The sequence below is a fragment of the Mchenga conophoros genome, linkage group LG11 (assembly GCF_057382185.1).
Source record: "Mchenga conophoros isolate Kocher_MC1m ecotype Shallow Benthic linkage group LG11, M_conophoros_male_GT1.1, whole genome shotgun sequence".
NCBI lineage: Eukaryota > Metazoa > Chordata > Actinopteri > Cichliformes > Cichlidae > Mchenga > Mchenga conophoros.
Genome location: NC_140536.1, coordinates 29,248,291 through 29,266,694, shown reverse-complemented (window position 1 = coordinate 29,266,694; position 18,404 = coordinate 29,248,291). Strand labels below are relative to the sequence as shown.

Below are 18,404 nucleotides of genomic sequence, written 5' to 3'. Positions count from 1 at the left end.
TTCATCTGCTGTAGATAGATTTTAGACTCCCTTCTCCCTTTGTCCTAAACTTATCCAATTTCCTCTTATTTATTCATTCATTTATGTATTTATTAGGGACGAACTGCACAACATGGTAACAACAGCTCTTTGTAAATCACCTTTTAGGTGCAGAAACACTATTTTATGTCAAACTGTGTCGTCTCACGTGGTTTAACAGACAAGCAAACAAACAAATTCGTCTGACTTAATCAGGCTGAGGAAGCAGCCAATGTGCAAAGAAAAACTTTGATAGATCCTCAGAAATCCCGAAAAGTTATTTTTCAGGACTATTTAAAAATGACAAGAACGTCACTGCAAGCAAAAATGAGGGGTGCCTTGAGATTTTAGAAAGTACTGTAGAATAACAGATTACTTCACATGTGAAACAAAGCGAGGAAACAGAACTCCAGATTGCATTAGACCTATATCGGCCATTTTGTAGTATCACCTCTTTAAAGTTAGGTCCACGAAAACTTCCTGATGCTGTATCTCATGATCCCCAATGTTGGGGATACCATAGCAGTCCACACTGCACTGAATATTGGCTGAAATCAAATTACTGTTAAGACATCTGTCATCAAGCTGTGCTTCTTATTTGTGTGTGACAGTTTTAAACCCCCTGGATACTTCATTGTTTTTCTGGTTAAATAAAGCTGCCTGATTGGTGTTGTTGAAATGACTAAACACATGTGCAATTGTGAGTTTCATTTTTGGGTTTCTCTATCAAATGGCAGACATTTTTCATTAAGCACAAAATCATAGACACACATTATTTGCTATGTCGAATCATTTATTCCAGCTTCAGGATGGTGCAAAGCCAAATTTGGATCTGGAGCTACCAAAAAAGAAGTGGCTTTCTGTCCATTTCTGCCATCATGCAGAGGCAAGTGAGCACAACCAGCAGGTCCTTGTGAAGCTTTCTAGGTGCAGTGGTCATTATCACCTTCTTCAGGAAGTCTGGATTATTGTAGTCCATTTCCTGTGTGCTGTGTTCACTTGGCCTTTCCGTTAGGATCCCGTAGGTGTTCACAATGAACTCAGTAAAAGGAGGGTGAAGTGCTTCTTTATACCCACGCTGGCTCAGCCTTTCCACGAGCTCTGCATGCCTCTGAGTGAGATGAAGCTGATAACCTTGGTCCACCTTCCCTGTCAGTGGATGTGTGCTAACCTGTAATGAGTAAATAAAAGGTGAATATGAGCACTGCCATATTAAACAGGAAACTCCTCAACAGACACATTTGTACTAATTAAATTGAGCTCCTCATTATATCATTGTGATAATTCTTACCTCTATGATCTTGTTTGGTATATTGGCCATTATGAAACCGTAGAGCCTCGTGTGACCCTGGAAGATGTAGGAGAGAATTCTCCTATCCAGCTGATAGCAAATCTCTCCAAGAAGCCTGTTTGGGGCTGAAGATAGATAATAAAAATGAATTATTCCTTTCTTAGAGTGTCAACAGTGCAATTACAGCTCAAACATTTTCTACATTTGAAGTAACAATCACCCTTGCTGTCAAGAAGAACATCAGTTCTGCGGCTGTGACGCTCAGCTGTCTCATCTGCGTCTGTGTGCAGAGAGCTTTGGATGAAAGACTTGAAGTCGATGGGAGACGAAGATCGATGTTCCCATTTGGGTTTGGTTTGTTGCAAGTCTTTTCTGAATTGTTTCTCATCAAAGGTGCGCTGCCACTGAGTTAATGGTTCTGTTCCTGAGATGGAGCAAACTGATAAAAAACAACGGCCTTGTTATTCGTCATTAATAACAAGCAGAAAATCAGAGGTATGTGCACAGTGAAAGTTGTCTAATAAACCAGTGATTATTGCAAAAGCTTTTCTTTGATTGTAACTCCAGAGTGGAGGCGTAACCCCATCACACTTGTTTCAGTCCTTCTGAGCTGGTTGACCCCATGGCATAGACCTGATTTTAAAGTATGGATTAACCGAAGGATTAGAGAGTGTGTGTCTGTAATGACATTCCCCCCAAAATGTCCCATTTTATAACCCAATTTGACTTAAATTACCCCTTTTATCTCTCTAGTACTTTATATTATCGTACTGTATTTGAACCACTCTTTTTTTAACCACAGATGCCTGAAAAGCATGTTGCTCGTAATATGCAGGATAACAAATACGCCTCTATAAATTAAATTAAATAAAAGCAATTGTCATTATGCTGCACATGCATTTACCAAGGATCTATTGTTGCCCTCGCTAGCCTTTGTACGCTTCAAAGAACGGGGCAATGCCATTCAAACAATTAACTTGAAAATACTTTAATGTACACTGAAAAGAATATTTATTTGTCATTAATACAGAGAGATTGAGGACAAAGTGATTGGACCCAGGCTATTTTTCTTTAAAATAGCCTGGGTCCATTTATTCTACTACGAAGTGTTGTTTTTTAAAATGCTGGATCTACATATTAATCTACGATCTACGATTAATAAAATACAGAAAAAATATATTTATAAATGCTTACACTTTACTATACATCACGTAGACATAACATTACTTGTTTAAAGAAGTAAAAAATATAGATTTCTAAGCAAAGCCAGTCAGAAGTCAACACTGATGCCACCACCTGGTGGCAAAGAAAACCACAATACCTGTTAATTCCTCCAGAGTGTCTTTGTTGAAGCTTTCCATCCTAGCTCTGAGGTCTATGTTTTCTTTGACCACACTTAATATCGACTTCAGCTGATCATTGTCCTGCCTGAGCTGGTCATTTTTTAACCGCAAGGCCACAGCAGTTTGCTCCAGATTCATTGGAGGGTCTCAGTTTCACAGCTAAGCCGCAAAATGCCCCCAAAACAAAACTGTATCAATTCAAATGACAACAGAACTCTGGCAGCAGTTGACTTTGACAGGATTCTTTTAGTTCAATGAAAACAGAGAAAGAGAGAGAGAGAGAGAGAGAGAGAGAGAGAGAGAGAGAAAGAGAGAGAGCGCATCAAGATTTTAAGTTTCCTCGATACATGAAGGAATGACCATTAATTCATCACTTTTTAAAAGGTTTCATCATTGGATTAATCTTGCCTAGCTGTCATGGAGTCGCATACATTTATATTTAGGTTTGGCTGCAGTTACGGTTTCATCTACTGCACATTTTAGCCCTTATTTCTGCTGGTTTTTTTTAGGTTAAGCATTAAAGATTCACTTTTGATCCCAGCAAACAAAAATTTGACAAAACAATCCCAAAGTCACACGTCTACTTACCTTAGCATGTAAACTGGCACAGTCCGTTTGATGAACCCACACAACGAGCAGCCGGTTGAAATGTTTATTTTATTTCATTTCTTTGTATTGTTCGCACATGCTCGGTAGAAAACACGTACGGTCTAGCTTGAAAGCAGATAATAACATTAGTAAAGCAGTCCTTTTGAACATACATAAAACCATATTGCTCTTATTGCTCGGTGTGTGTCACGTTATTAAGCCACACCCCTACAGAGTTGTCATGGTGTCTGCCCCGTATGGCACGTGACCTCACCTGGGGCGACCTACAGCATCAGCTGCTGTTGTTCGCCAAATGAAAAACTCCATTGAATTTGATATTTCTAAGTCACTGTGCTGTTTATTTTCCATACATGTGTTTTTTTCTTGAATTGTTTTTAAGTATATTTACTTATTGTTAGTGACGTAAATATGACTTAATAACGTAACAAATGAAACTTTCCGATAATAAAAGTAAAATTATAAAGTCCTACTTGACGACAAACTAAACTACATACTGCGGAGCCAGCAACTGTCCTGCTTCAATTTCAGTTTTTAAAAATGCATAGCATATACAGTAGGGGAGACCGGGGATAGTTGTAACGTGGGTCAGTTGTAACACTTCCAATTTCTGGTGGTTTAACAGACAAGCAAACAAACAAATTCGTCTGACTTAATCAGGCTGAGGAAGCAGCCAATGTGCAAAGAAAAACTTTGATAGATCCTCAGAAATCCCGAAAAGTTATTTTTCAGGACTATTTAAAAATGACAAGAACGTCACTGCAAGCAAAAATGAGGGGTGCCTTGAGATTTTAGAAAGTACTGTAGAATAACAGATTACTTCACATGTGAAACAAAGCGAGGAAACAGAACTCCAGATTGCATTAGACCTATATCGGCCATTTTGTAGTATCACCTCTTTAAAGTTAGGTCCACGAAAACTTCCTGATGCTGTATCTCATGATCCCCAATGTTGGGGATACCATAGCAGTCCACACTGCACTGAATATTGGCTGAAATCAAATTACTGTTAAGACATCTGTCATCAAGCTGTGCTTCTTATTTGTGTGTGACAGTTTTAAACCCCCTGGATACTTCATTGTTTTTCTGGTTAAATAAAGCTGCCTGATTGGTGTTGTTGAAATGACTAAACACATGTGCAATTGTGAGTTTCATTTTTGGGTTTCTCTATCAAATGGCAGACATTTTTCATTAAGCACAAAATCATAGACACACATTATTTGCTATGTCGAATCATTTATTCCAGCTTCAGGATGGTGCAAAGCCAAATTTGGATCTGGAGCTACCAAAAAAGAAGTGGCTTTCTGTCCATTTCTGCCATCATGCAGAGGCAAGTGAGCACAACCAGCAGGTCCTTGTGAAGCTTTCTAGGTGCAGTGGTCATTATCACCTTCTTCAGGAAGTCTGGATTATTGTAGTCCATTTCCTGTGTGCTGTGTTCACTTGGCCTTTCCGTTAGGATCCCGTAGGTGTTCACAATGAACTCAGTAAAAGGAGGGTGAAGTGCTTCTTTATACCCACGCTGGCTCAGCCTTTCCACGAGCTCTGCATGCCTCTGAGTGAGATGAAGCTGATAACCTTGGTCCACCTTCCCTGTCAGTGGATGTGTGCTAACCTGTAATGAGTAAATAAAAGGTGAATATGAGCACTGCCATATTAAACAGGAAACTCCTCAACAGACACATTTGTACTAATTAAATTGAGCTCCTCATTATATCATTGTGATAATTCTTACCTCTATGATCTTGTTTGGTATATTGGCCATTATGAAACCGTAGAGCCTCGTGTGACCCTGGAAGATGTAGGAGAGAATTCTCCTATCCAGCTGATAGCAAATCTCTCCAAGAAGCCTGTTTGGGGCTGAAGATAGATAATAAAAATGAATTATTCCTTTCTTAGAGTGTCAACAGTGCAATTACAGCTCAAACATTTTCTACATTTGAAGTAACAATCACCCTTGCTGTCAAGAAGAACATCAGTTCTGCGGCTGTGACGCTCAGCTGTCTCATCTGCGTCTGTGTGCAGAGAGCTTTGGATGAAAGACTTGAAGTCGATGGGAGACGAAGATCGATGTTCCCATTTGGGTTTGGTTTGTTGCAAGTCTTTTCTGAATTGTTTCTCATCAAAGGTGCGCTGCCACTGAGTTAATGGTTCTGTTCCTGAGATGGAGCAAACTGATAAAAAACAACGGCCTTGTTATTCGTCATTAATAACAAGCAGAAAATCAGAGGTATGTGCACAGTGAAAGTTGTCTAATAAACCAGTGATTATTGCAAAAGCTTTTCTTTGATTGTAACTCCAGAGTGGAGGCGTAACCCCATCACACTTGTTTCAGTCCTTCTGAGCTGGTTGACCCCATGGCATAGACCTGATTTTAAAGTATGGATTAACCGAAGGATTAGAGAGTGTGTGTCTGTAATGACATTCCCCCCAAAATGTCCCATTTTATAACCCAATTTGACTTAAATTACCCCTTTTATCTCTCTAGTACTTTATATTATCGTACTGTATTTGAACCACTCTTTTTTTAACCACAGATGCCTGAAAAGCATGTTGCTCGTAATATGCAGGATAACAAATACGCCTCTATAAATTAAATTAAATAAAAGCAATTGTCATTATGCTGCACATGCATTTACCAAGGATCTATTGTTGCCCTCGCTAGCCTTTGTACGCTTCAAAGAACGGGGCAATGCCATTCAAACAATTAACTTGAAAATACTTTAATGTACACTGAAAAGAATATTTATTAGTCATTAATACAGAGAGATTGAGGACAAAGTGATTGGACCCAGGCTATTTTAAAGAAAAATAGCCTGGGTCCATTTATTCTACTACGAAGTGTTGTTTTTTAAAATGCTGGATCTACATATTAAGGACGATTAATAAAATACAGAAAAAATATATTTATAAATGCTTACACTTTACTATACATCACGTAGACATAACATTACTTGTTTAAAGAAGTAAAAAATATAGATTTCTAAGCAAAGCCAGTCAGAAGTCAACACTGATGCCACCACCTGGTGGCAAAGAAAACCACAATACCTGTTAATTCCTCCAGAGTGTCTTTGTTGAAGCTCTCCATCCTAGCTCTGAGGTCTATGTTTTCTTTGACCACACTTAATATCGACTTCAGCTGATCATTGTCCTGCCTGAGCTGGTCATTTTTTAACCGCAAGGCCACAGCAGTTTGCTCCAGATTCATTGGAGGGTCTCAGTTTCACAGCTAAGCCACAAAATGCCCCCAAAACAAAACTGTATCAATTCAAATGACAACAGAACTCTGGCAGCAGTTGACTTTGACAGGATTCTTTTAGTTCAATGAAAACAGAGAAAGAGAGAGAGAGAGAGAGAGAGAGAGAGAAAGAGAAAGAGAGAGCGCATCAAGATTTTAAGTTTCCTCGATACATGAAGGAATGACCATTAATTCATCACTTTTTAAAAGGTTTCATCATTGGATTAATCTTGCCTAGCTGTCATGGAGTCGCATACATTTATATTTAGGCTTGGCTGCAGTTACGGTTTCATCTACTGCACATTTTAGCCCTTATTTCTGCTGGTTTTTTTTAGGTTAAGCATTAAAGATTCACTTTTGATCCCAGCAAACAAAAATTTGACAAAACAATCCCAAAGTCCACATGCTAATGAGACTAGATATCAACAAAGCACTCTTCTGGCTAATTAAAACTCCTCCTGGTAAAAAAAACAAACAAAAAAACCCACCAAAACAAAAAGAAAAAACCTTGGGATCATTTTGGCAAACCTTTGTCCTTTTTAATGGTTTTGTTTGGCATAGGATACAATTTTCTAAACCAAAATACAAGTTTTGTACATATACTGCAGAAAACTGTAGCAATCTCTAAGCTGGAGGCTATGTGGTCCTACTTACACTACATAGCATCATACAAAAACTACATTTACTGGGTGAAGCAAAAGCAATCTTCAACTATGTAACGAATACACACTACAAAGCAAAGCAAAAATCAACATTATCAGAATTCGCTTCTGTGTTTGAACAGAAAACAGTTTTGATTGTCGCTCCCTTTGCTCAGCCTCCTCTGGCTCTGCCAATGATGGCGAGAATGTAGAGGAAGATGTTGATGATGTCTGTGTACAGGTTTAGAGCAGCAAAGACGTATTCCTCGGGACTCAGGGCCAGTTCCTTGTTGCCAAGAAGCATCTGAGTGTCCACAGCCAAGAACTGCAACACACAAATTTAATACAGTCAAAGATTTTCACCAATAAATAACAGGAAAAAAAAGAAAAAAAAAAAAAAGTGAAATTTATATATAAAGATCTGACTTCTGTTCATGTGTGGTGCAACATTAGTTCCAGTTTCCATTATCCAAATTACAGTTAGCGCCACTATCAAGCTACGGAGATAGGTTGGTTTCATTTTGCTTGTCCAGATGAACATTCAAATAACCTTTAAAGCTTCAATAATGTGTCTCTGCGAAACCACCACTCTGTTATTCACTTTCACTTTATTCCCTTTCCGACCAGACTCAACATGCCATTCGTTTAAATGTACACTCACCAGTCACTTCACTGGGTATACTGGTTTAACTGCTTGTTAAAGCAAATATCTAATTAGCCAATAACAAGGCAGGAATATGTAGCTACAGCTAAAATGAGCACCAGAATGGGTGGAACCTTGGCAGATAGGCTACAGCAGCAGAAGACCACACCGGGTGCAAGGTCAGAATTTGGTGTAAATTATAAAAAAAGCATGGATCCATCCTGCCATGTAGAATTAGAGTTCTGAGAGCAAAACGGGATCTAGCCTGGTACAGCTAACAGTGTCTGGTGAGTGTAGTCCTTTAATTATTAAAAAGCTGTTCTGTGATGGTAATGTTTCTGAAAACAAACACTGCTGTCACACCGAATGTTTACATCTTTAATGCTGCCTGGGGTGCTGTGGCAAGTCTGGGTTGAAGACAGGTGTTTCTTAAAGTCTGTCTTGTTCATTTCTTTCTTCCTTATTTTCTGTGACTGTCTGCTCCTTCTTATAACCACTGACCAGACTTCTGTGAAAAGCATCTGTATGAAATCCAGCCACAAGGTACATGAATAAACCCTGAACTCTAAAGAAAGACCCTAAACAAATGTCAGCTGATTACTGTTGTTTTGATGTGTGACCAATTTAGATTAGGTTACAGCATCACAAAATAAAAGCACCAACACAAAATTTCGCACAAATCCGACCTAGCAGTAGTGACAAGTTTGTTTAAGGACTTACACAGGTGAAGAGTAATGCTCCCAGTCCAGCATAGACAATATGCAGGATTTTGTCACGGATGAAGATGCAGAGGAAGCCAAAGACAATCAAGACAATTAAACAGACGAAAAGTACCCCGTAACAGGAAGTAAAGTCATACTTGGTCTGTTGGAAGAAGAAAAACCTATGATTATTTACATATTGAAGAATGATTAACGCACTCGACATGTAGACCAGAGGCAGAGATCTACAGGTACAAACCTGCAGAGAGAAGATGACCACCGTGAAGCACACAATTGCTGTGATGCCCACAGCCATGATCACCGAATCGGTTTCATGGAAGCTGGCGATCATTCCCACCATGTAGGACATACTTAGAGTCAAAATGGACTGTAAAGAAGACAAGCACAGTACATCAGCGGGCAGATAAATCACAGATGATTTTACAGTTACACAACTTTTTACTGTAAACCTCAAGTACAAAATGTCAACACTTTAGGACAAAAGCTGCCCGACCCCTCGACTTCTTATAAATTAACCAACTCAGTTTTTGAAAGAAGGAGTTACATAAGTGCAAGTAGGATTTCCTTCCCCAAAATCTACACAGTGACGAAAACACCCCCTGGCTTACCAGTGCAACCAGGTTCCAAGGGTGTCTACGACGAACATTTCCACAGCAGCTGATCACGCAAATGGACACAAAGAACACAATGTAGGACACCAAATATGTCCACATGTTCGCCGCTACAAACACCTTGACCTGTTCCACAAAGGTGAAAACAGCCACGAATGCGAATGTCACCATGAGCTGAGCGGTTAACACCAAGAATACCTGTAGGGAAAAGTGAACACACATTTGTAAATAATAAACAAGGTAAATATCTTGTTTGTACTGAAGTATCTGTTTGACCCTACCAAGTAGGAAATATTAGTTTTAGTCATTTGTTTCAGCTTTAAGTAACATAACCCTGCTGATTATTTCAAAGATACTTGATGAAAATATTACAAATATATGTGGCTCAAAATAACCGAAGCATCTTCTTACCTTTCGTATAAACGCTCGTCGTATGGTCTTGTTATCCAATCCAAAATCAAACTCTTGATTCTCATGAAAAGCTGGTGGATCCTCATTATGGAAAACTTCTCCTGCAATGGCAATGACAAACTGAGAACAAAGTTAAAAGAAAAAAAAAAGTGGCAGTGTTTCAAACACCCACCTGCGATATTTTCATTAAAGCCATATGCTGGTGGAGGATATGCAGGATATGATGGGTTGGCGAATCCTGACTGTCCTTGGTTGGGGTTCACAGCCATTCCGAAATCTCCCGGGACACCGGGTGCAAACGCAGTCGGTGGAGGGAAGGGATGGACACCAGCACCAGGTACGTGGCCCTCGAGCGTACTTGGACCCGGCACGTTCGTGCCAAAGGCAACGGGAAATGCTGGCTGCCCGGGGAGAGGTGGCTGAGATGCTCCCACCACCACGGGAGTGTATTCAGTCTTCTCGGTAGTCATCTCCGCCTTAGATCAGGAGCAGATACCGTCCGGTGCGCAGGGATACGAGATAACCTCTGAAAAGCATAAAATACAAAGAAGAACAACAAATATGCTACTTGACAGATAATGTTGGCAGCGAGTATACACATACACACGCAGCGATACAGAAGTCACGTGGAAGCGGTTACTTCCGGTACCTATTGTTTTCCCACAAACACCGATATCTCAATTAAAACAAGCGTTTTGTAACCACTGTACATATTGTCAGTGCTTCTGCCGCTAGCACGAGTCCACATGTGGAGCTCACTTGACACCAGGGTCGAAAAAAAAAAGAAAAGAATCGGCACCGTTTGAAACATCCCGAGAATCGCGAGGTTTACAGGATAAAAGAAATAGGCCACAAATCTGACTTTCATCCACGAAACCACCCTTTAGCTCACGTATTCTGCCCTCTGAATTAAAATAAGACATGGGAATACATGTCATATTTCTGACAAAGAACGAATTAGCATGTGAGTTTTTTTTCTGTTAAATTGATTAACATAATATAGACATGTTTTTCTAAAAAAAAAAAAAAGGCAGGCGAAAGGAAGCAGAGATCAACAGTTATGATAGCTGAAGTCTCTAAATGCTACTCACAGTGCTGGGAAGAAACGTTTCAGTTCCAAATGGCTTCCCTTTGAATCATTTGTGGGTGTCGTTTTGCAGGTTTTTTGAATTTTAAGGCACTGTGATTGCTAAAGAACGACTTCCTCTTAACGCGCTCGACAGACGGAATGCGTTCACGAAACATGGGAGAAATGGGACAGGTGATACCGATGTTCTCACCGCAATGATTTGCGAGCTTTTTCTTTCCGTAAAGATAGAAAGTTTTCTGATAGGACACTGGCTACATATATTTTTTTATTTTATTTATTTTTTTTAAATACGTCACATAAACACCAAAACTCGATATCAACTAAGCCATGTTTAAATTTATTTTAAATGAGTTACTTTGACCGACGTCAGGTCATGTTCGCTTAACTTTCACGTGATTAACCAGCATTTTTGTAAGAGAAGATTTCGCCCCCTATGTCATTGGTATTCAACGTATAGTGTGTGCATAAATGCTTTAGCAAATCTTAAAATTAAAAACAAATCAAAGAACCTCCTTAAGTAATTTTGATATGGCTTGAATGCGTCAGGCCTGGCAGTGCCGCTGGCCTTCAGCTCCGCCCAACGTGTGAGTAAAATTGAAAGTAATGTGCTCGATGTGAGACAGGCGTTCGTGGGAAAACATAACCACAGAGCTCAAGGTGTCACGACTCAATGGTGTGCAATACTCACATTAACCAGCAGGTGTCAGGAGGCAGCAGCTTTGGTAAGAAAAACCGAGAGATATTAGAGAAAAATCGTTTATTAGACCTGACACAGAACCTGACCTATAAGCGGTTCCATCTGCTGTTCACTGAAGCCTCATCAAAAATGGTCTCAGAGGAAGGTGGCTGTCAAGACGCCATTCTTAAGGATTGTCAGCCCTGAACATGAGTGAGGACACATTTTATGGAGTGATGAATCCAAAGGTGAAGGTTTTGGGTTCAAATCATCATCGGTATGAATGGAAGAGGTCAGGAGAGAGAGATAACAGCGAGTGTTTACAGCTATCCCTAAAACACAGTCATCTTGATGGAGAACAGAGCAAAAGGCAGCCAACATCCAAAGAACAGCTTTAAACGTCCTTTTAGAAACCTGGAGAATCTTCTTTCATACTGCCAAACAATTAAACAAGAACACAGAAACAGTTGAAGGTAAATTTTGATTTATTTCCCAAATAAAATATCTGTATAGTTGAGTCATGCATTACAAGGTCAACAGCTGTTGCTCTTGCATCAGAAAACCTTTAATGTCAAAAGACATAAAATGTGATCAATTTTAAAAACAGCCTCTCAGTTATCAAATTAGTCAAGTATCAAAAGTGACATTAAAGAGCTATTAATCTATTAGACAACATAAAAACAACAGAACAGTATAGAAAAAAAGAAACACTTTAAAGTTACTGCTACCTTTCCACTCATCATTTGTTCTTTATACAGACGACAGCTTTGCAAAGCCTAGCGTTCACATCCATCATATGCTCTTGATCATGAGAAATGCAGCAGCACACATGGACATGTTCCACAGTAGACTTTTATACTAACATATGAAAACAAAGGGTTTATTGCTGTAAGGCTCCATAATAAATACATAAATAGCATAATTTAAACACACGATGAAACATTTTATGAAAATGAAAGATTCACATTCAACAGCGTTTCTTCCCTTTAGCTGAACATACTTGAGTGATTAAAAGGGAAGACGCGCGAGTGCTTTTACCAGCTTCAGCTGTCACCAGAGCATTTTGTCTTATGTACCGCAGAAAAAAATACTTTTTAAAAGGGATTTCTTTTCCCAAGGGTCTCTAATCTACCTCACTCCAAACAATAATATATATGTGTATATATATATATAAAAAGTCTTAATAAACACTGACGTTTCCATCAGTGCCTGGATAGCTTTGTGAAACAAAAAGAAAAAAAATGGTCCGAAACTATTTCAATACTGAGAACTGCATGAAGGTGTAACATACTGTCGCCAGGTGTTATCGCTGATTTTTAAATTAGCGTGGAAGAAATCTGATCATAAGACATGAATGCACTTTGGACTTACCCCTGCAACATATATACAAAACTCAGCAACAGCTGTCTTGATGTCCAGTGAGTCAACTTCAGTTAACCTGACAAATTTTTTACTGCTGAATAAATATTAAATATTCATTTATATCCAATACTGATCTCACTTGAATAAAATATACATTCCTCACTTGTCTCAACATTGTCTTCTCGCTCTTTGGTAGAGGTTCTGCTTAGTTAAAACCTGGAAGTGACAACCTTTCTTTTCTTTTTAAATCAGCCTCAATCTGTCTGCATCTCCTCCCTTCACCCTCTTCGTGGAAAGAGCTCACCTCCCCTTCTTTTCTTTCTGTAAGGTAGTCTTAAAGGTTTTACTGCATGCGATCTGTCTGGAGCTGCTGAGGCTGATACTGACTGAAGGCCGCAGCAGCTGCTGCTGCTCCTGGGGTGGCAGCGGTGGCAAGCGGCTGCTGGACAGCGTACCCATACCCCGCTGTAGTCATGTAGCTCGTCGGTGCTGGTGAAGCTGCGTACGGATACTGCTCATAGGCAGCAGCTGCAGCAGCAGCAGTCGCAGCAGCTGCAGAGTACTGGGCATAAGCTGCTCCAGTATAGTCAAGGTATGGGGAAGTGGCAGCGGCAGCTGTTGCTGTAGCCGCAGACGGTTGTACATGAGGGATCACCACGCTGGGTTGGACAAAGGCTTGAGGGAAGACATAATGAGCTGGGATCCTGTAGGACACAAAGATGCACAGGGTCAGAACAGAGCCACAGTCAGTCATCTTTCCAACGCTGGAAAACTGAAAAGCAGGTGCCAAATATGTCAGTCCAGTCCTCAGAACACAGCAAATCCATTCATTAACGGAAAAAATAAAAACCCTACCTAGAAATGAAACGTTAAAAAGCAGCAAAAACCACAAAGAAACACAAGCGTAGCTTTAAATTTCAAAAAGCACCCGAATCTGAAACACAGTGAGGCATTAAAAGAAGACATAGCCAAGCTCTGCACCCCAACGCTTCACTGAAAACCATATTTGACAAAATGCGAGCTTATCGCAAAAACACAACATATCAGTTCGAGAAATGGACATGGTTCTGCCCACATACTGCAACACCAACACCACACATACAAGCATGCCCACACATGTTAATAGGTCCTTAAACGCAAAAGAAAAAGAAAAAAATGACTGTTTTGCACGTAGCTGTTAAAGTAACCATACAGCATCTTATCAAAAGTAGGTGCTTAGCTGTATCATGTTGTGCAGATGGCTGTTTGAAAAAGAAATAAACAAGACTGTGTAATAAAGGGACATCTCCATTTGATGATGATGGAAACATACAACCTTTGTATCTGGGTAAACTTGCCTCCACTTTAAACTTCTGTCAGAGTCACGCTAACCAAATACACCGAGGAGCAGGTGTAAAGTATATTTATCCACTGACACGTGCACCTCTTCTACCCTTCCAGACATACCACCACCCCGCGCAAATACACACGCACGGCCAACTTGAGTGACAAGGGAGGCTGGCTGCATGCTATTTTTGCTCCTCTTGTCATCGCAAAAGGACAAGCTGATCTTCTCCTTCAGTGACACATGGCAGAGCTCTCCTCAACAACTGCCTACACCTCACTACGATCAGACTGAAGGTGTCCCCACTGATAAGTGAAAATGGGAGGCGAAACAAAGGCTAACTCTTTTGTCTTATAGAGGCACATCGATTCCAGAAAACTCCCAATGCTTATTTTTGAGCGTGACCCGTCTAATTACTTTAACAGCTTTCAACTTGACAAGACAGAAGCCATCACGCTGGTATCCTCGCTTTGTGACGCAACTTGGTTTTACTACAAAGTGTTTAAATGCTGTAAAGGTCACAGCTGACTTTAAGTGTGACTACTGAAAGGAGGGCATGGAGGTTTTGTCGTCCTGCAAGTGGAGAGCTAAATAAAGGTGCATTGTAAATCACCAGGGCACATGGGTAATCCCCAGCACATAACCAAAACGCCTCATGGGCGCATGGCTCGTCCCACCTGTCGTCCGCAGCCGAGCGGCTCCGTCTCTGCCATACATTATTAACAGCGCTGCTGAGTGACTCCCTTTTTTCCATCTGAATTTGAGAGGCCATGCGGATCACTGTAGCCAACAGCTGCTGCCTAAGAGATGAGCTAAGAGCTCTTGTCTTCACCCTATATTGCAGGGACTATATGAGCACACCTAAACTCATGTGTCACAGCTAAAATAATGAATTCATAACGCTAAAATTTCAGCAGAGTGATCCAGCTTTAATTTGAAACCTTTTTGTTAAAAAAAATAACTTACTTCACCAAAGCACAGCCTTTCTGCAAAGAGGGAGGCAATCGAACACACTCATACACACCACTTGAGTAATGGCAAAAAAAAAAACCACTGAATATTTGTGACTGATCAGAAAGAAAATGTTCAGTATATGTACCTGTAGATGTAAGCTACAAATGAAAGCAGTAGGTTAATTGAAAAAAAAAAAAAAACCCAATAAAAAAAACAAAACAAAACACAGCATCATGGGTAAGGAAACAGAAAATGAACTCCCACATGCAGGCCAGTGTTTGTTTTGTTGCCGGGGATTGAATTTGAAATTAACACACTGAGTGATCGTCAACCCCAACCCCTTTTGACAACAAAACACAGTGAACTTCATGTTAACCAGAAACCAGGAATAAATAAATAAAAACACAGGCTAAAGCACAATCATTAAAACGGGAAAAAGAATCAACACCCCATCGCAGAGTTATAACTCCCTATGATGACTGGAAAAGTCTGTATGAAAAAATCCCCTTCTGAACGCCCCACACCCCCCACTGCAAGTAGAAGTAAGCACACAGTTAAGCTGAACGCCACATCATACTGAAAACAAGGCACACACCAATCTATGTACTATGGAAAACTGAAAAAAAAAAATCATCAAAGAAAACAACAACAGGAGAAGATTTCCATGCATCTAGTCACCATTTCTGTTCGTTTGTGTATGTCAGAGTATACAGGTAACACTTTAGCGCTCTGCCCAATGCAGACTCAGCTATTCCTCAAATCATCATGTCACTTCATCAGCTATTTTAACCGTTACCGACCCTGTCAGATCAGAGAGAAATAGACAACATGAAGACAAGTCCTGCAGTGGCTGGGGACAAACGCTCACTTCCTTCACAATCAACCTCAAGCAGAGGGGCACACATGTACACTCACATGTCATCAGTCAGGGTGAAACAGATGGAGGCAATAATAAATACACGTTTAAAACAATAATAATGAAAAAAATATAGTCAAGGGCATTTCTAATAGAGACAGATTTTTGTGACAGAAACAAAATGTAGCTTCACATACCCGTAAGGTCTCTGGATGAATGCTGGATGGATCTGAGGCACACCAAATGCAAAGCCTGGAGTTGATACAGACCATTGTGAAACATTTGTTTAAAATCTTTAAAATAAAAATAACCCAGGAAGAAAAATACCTACAAGTTTTCTTAGATTTGTTTCCATAAACTTTAATTAGCTTAATTTAGTTTAGTTCTTTTTATATTCGATTGTAAAAGAAAATAAAAACAAAACTGAGGTCCAGTCCCTCACCTGGCTGAATGACCCTGGGTTTGGCCCCAAGATACGCCAGGTTCACATTGGCTTTCCTTCCATCTATTATGGGGTTGGGGTCCTTGCAGGCTCGGTCGGCAGAGGCCCGGTCTGCCATGGTCACCTAAATTAGGACAACGCGTTTTCCATGAGATTATACTCCTGCACGCGAAACAGCGCATTCTACTTGACTTGTTCAGCTGACCGGATCGTTATATAATTACAAGATTTACTTACGAATCCATAACCTCTGGATTTGCCCGTCTGCCGGTCAGTGATAACAACGGCCTCTTCGATTTCTCCAAACACCTCGAAGTATTTTCTCAGACTTGAGTCGGTTGTGTGATAAGGAAGACCTCCCACAAAGATCTTGGTGAAGGTGGTGTCTTTCTGTGCCGCGTGCATTGTGTGAAAGCTGTGTTTCAAAATGATTTCCGGGGAGTTTTAAAAGTTAGATAAAGGAAAGAGGAGCGTTCAGTGTGCGGACAGGAGGCCCCCCGAAAGTGTGACTGTGCGTCTGAAAGAGGAGGAAGACACCTGTTTGTTGTGTGTGTGCTTCCCAGTTGTCAGTGTGCGTGACACGGATCCTTAACTCCACCCAGATCCAGACCACCACACCGTGTTCAGGCTCCCTACTGTCGCACAACTGCTGAAACTGTCACAAGGGCACGCAGCGTAGAGCTGAATAAAGTTACTCAGTTACTTCGACCATGTATGTTCATATATAAGTTAGGGTTGACTGGGAAATAATAGCATGTTGGGAATGTCAGTTCTCCCCGGAAACTCGTGCAGTCCGTGGGTGCACAGCACTTGCTGGGGTGTAATTTAATAAGTTCATAATGAAAGTGCAAAAAAAAAAAAAAGCTGAAAATCTTGCTCAAATAATGTATTCTTTACTATCGTCTTAGTTTACTGTAGTATAAGCTGTTTTTTTGTGGGGGGGTTTTTCCCTATAGCACCTCCTCCTATTGGAAATAAACAGAATCAATCATCAATAGACACTTTTAAAAATAGTTTGTTTTTTGTTTGTTTGGGGAACAATTTGGGGAAGTTACTTTACAGTTGTGGTTAGAAGTGAGCATGACCCGTCGTAATTTGGGGCTTTTAATAACTTCCATGAACTTTTTTTTTTTTCCAGGGTGGAGTTATTGCACAGCATACATCTTTAATGAAGAAAACAAGAATTGGGTGCACAAGTTTGAACTTCTTTTGGATTTTCTCTAATCCACACAGGGTTAAAAAATAAATAAATAAATAAATAAATAAATAAAAAAATATATATATTATATATATATATATATATATATATATATATATATACATATATATATATATATATATATATACACATATATACACACACACACACATACATACATACATACATACATACACACACTCAAATAATTACATATGCCTACTTAAATCTTTTAATAACTTTTGTCTTTTAACTTTGCCAAGGCCCATGAAGTTTCAGATTTGAGAGAATCAAAAATAAATTCAAACTTGTGCGTCCAGTTTAAAATAGTTAAATATGTATGCTGTAAAAATCATTCCACCCTGGAAAAAGAACAGTTTAAACAAATCCTTAAAAGCCCCAAATTACCATGACACTCATGCCTGTGATGAGTGTATGTAAACAGACTACCATAACTGTAGGTTAAAAGCACCTCAAACATGACACCACTGGCTACAGACAGGCTGGAAAGATTTAAAACTATTAAAGGGCTTCATCATTTTAAGGGGGCAACGTACTTATTCCTGTTTCCAGGATGTTTATATTGTCCCTGGCGATATTTCACACATGCTGCACATCTTAAAGTAAAATGTGTTCTATTATAACATCATTTGAAAGTTTTTTTTTTTTAAAAACATGAGATTATTGTAAATTCATTACCCGTATGCTATCTTCTCCTGTACACCTTAGACATAGCATTCTTATTTAGATCTCAAAACAGTGCAGTTATATGAAAAAGAAAGTTTTCAAACAAAGTACACCCTCACTGCTTCCATAGTAATTAAGAGGGTAATTGATTAACTTGATTAACAGATCATTCACAGGTGTGTGTGAACAATCAGATGTGTGTTGACACAACGCCACGGTCTTAACCAGAGAGTGAGCAAATTCACCCCAAGGTCAGACCATGCAACACTCTGGGAAACTGCAAAAAACCAA

General features: G+C 39.7%; 4 protein-coding genes across 4 annotated transcripts; all 4 read right to left on the bottom strand.

Moving 5' to 3' along the window:
• Positions 1–790: 790 nt before the first annotated feature.
• LOC146564481 (speriolin-like protein) lies at positions 791–2,912 on the bottom strand. Its single transcript, XM_085292315.1, has 4 exons — positions 2,631–2,912; positions 1,530–1,748; positions 1,310–1,434; positions 791–1,189 (listed from the first exon to the last, which is right to left on the bottom strand). The coding sequence occupies exons 1-4, from the start codon at positions 2,788–2,790 to the stop codon at positions 857–859; spliced, it is 837 nt and encodes a 278-aa protein (XP_085148441.1). The 5' UTR covers positions 2,791–2,912; the 3' UTR covers positions 791–856.
• Positions 2,913–4,474: 1,562 nt separating this feature from the next.
• LOC146564480 (speriolin-like protein) lies at positions 4,475–7,285 on the bottom strand. The gene is made up of 4 exons (XM_085292314.1): positions 6,307–7,285; positions 5,214–5,432; positions 4,994–5,118; positions 4,475–4,873 (listed from the first exon to the last, which is right to left on the bottom strand). The coding sequence occupies exons 1-4, from the start codon at positions 6,464–6,466 to the stop codon at positions 4,541–4,543; spliced, it is 837 nt and encodes a 278-aa protein (XP_085148440.1). The 5' UTR covers positions 6,467–7,285; the 3' UTR covers positions 4,475–4,540.
• grinab (glutamate receptor, ionotropic, N-methyl D-aspartate-associated protein 1b (glutamate binding)) lies at positions 6,555–10,774 on the bottom strand. The gene is made up of 7 exons (XM_085292313.1): positions 10,616–10,774; positions 9,697–10,050; positions 9,525–9,625; positions 9,111–9,311; positions 8,741–8,869; positions 8,501–8,644; positions 6,555–7,462 (listed from the first exon to the last, which is right to left on the bottom strand). Exons 2-7 carry the CDS (start codon positions 9,992–9,994, stop codon positions 7,310–7,312), a joined length of 1,026 nt encoding a protein of 341 aa, XP_085148439.1. The 5' UTR covers positions 9,995–10,050; positions 10,616–10,774; the 3' UTR covers positions 6,555–7,309.
• Positions 10,775–11,757: 983 nt separating this feature from the next.
• On the bottom strand, positions 11,758–17,182 carry rbm24b (RNA binding motif protein 24b). The gene is made up of 4 exons (XM_085292312.1): positions 16,466–17,182; positions 16,229–16,352; positions 15,984–16,038; positions 11,758–13,356 (listed from the first exon to the last, which is right to left on the bottom strand). Exons 1-4 carry the CDS (start codon positions 16,631–16,633, stop codon positions 12,996–12,998), a joined length of 708 nt encoding a protein of 235 aa, XP_085148438.1. The 5' UTR covers positions 16,634–17,182; the 3' UTR covers positions 11,758–12,995.
• Between the last annotated feature and the right edge of the window lie 1,222 nt (positions 17,183–18,404).

Bases quoted from the DNA above. Each gene is read 5' to 3' on its own strand.
- LOC146564481 (XM_085292315.1), bottom strand. From the start codon at position 2,790: ATGAATCTGGAGCAAACTGCTGTGGCCTTGCGGTTAAAAAATGACCAG. The intron at 1,749-2,630 runs GTATTGTGGTTT...GTTTTTTATCAG, and splicing joins CACTCTGGAGGAATTAACAG to TTTGCTCCATCTCAGGAACA. The intron at 1,190-1,309 runs GTAAGAATTATC...TACTCATTACAG, and splicing joins TACCAAACAAGATCATAGAG to GTTAGCACACATCCACTGAC.
- LOC146564480 (XM_085292314.1), bottom strand. From the start codon at position 6,466: ATGAATCTGGAGCAAACTGCTGTGGCCTTGCGGTTAAAAAATGACCAG. The intron at 5,433-6,306 runs GTATTGTGGTTT...GTTTTTTATCAG, and splicing joins CACTCTGGAGGAATTAACAG to TTTGCTCCATCTCAGGAACA. The intron at 4,874-4,993 runs GTAAGAATTATC...TACTCATTACAG, and splicing joins TACCAAACAAGATCATAGAG to GTTAGCACACATCCACTGAC.
- grinab (XM_085292313.1), bottom strand. From the start codon at position 9,994: ATGACTACCGAGAAGACTGAATACACTCCCGTGGTGGTGGGAGCATCT. The intron at 9,312-9,524 runs GTAAGAAGATGC...TTTTCCCTACAG, and splicing joins GACGAGCGTTTATACGAAAG to GTATTCTTGGTGTTAACCGC. The intron at 8,645-8,740 runs GTTTGTACCTGT...TTCTTCCAACAG, and splicing joins TGGTCATCTTCTCTCTGCAG to ACCAAGTATGACTTTACTTC.
- rbm24b (XM_085292312.1), bottom strand. From the start codon at position 16,633: ATGCACGCGGCACAGAAAGACACCACCTTCACCAAGATCTTTGTGGGA. The intron at 16,353-16,465 runs GTAAGTAAATCT...GTCCTAATTTAG, and splicing joins AATCCAGAGGTTATGGATTC to GTGACCATGGCAGACCGGGC. The intron at 13,357-15,983 runs GTATGTGAAGCT...TGTGTCCTACAG, and splicing joins TTCATCCAGAGACCTTACGG to GATCCCAGCTCATTATGTCT.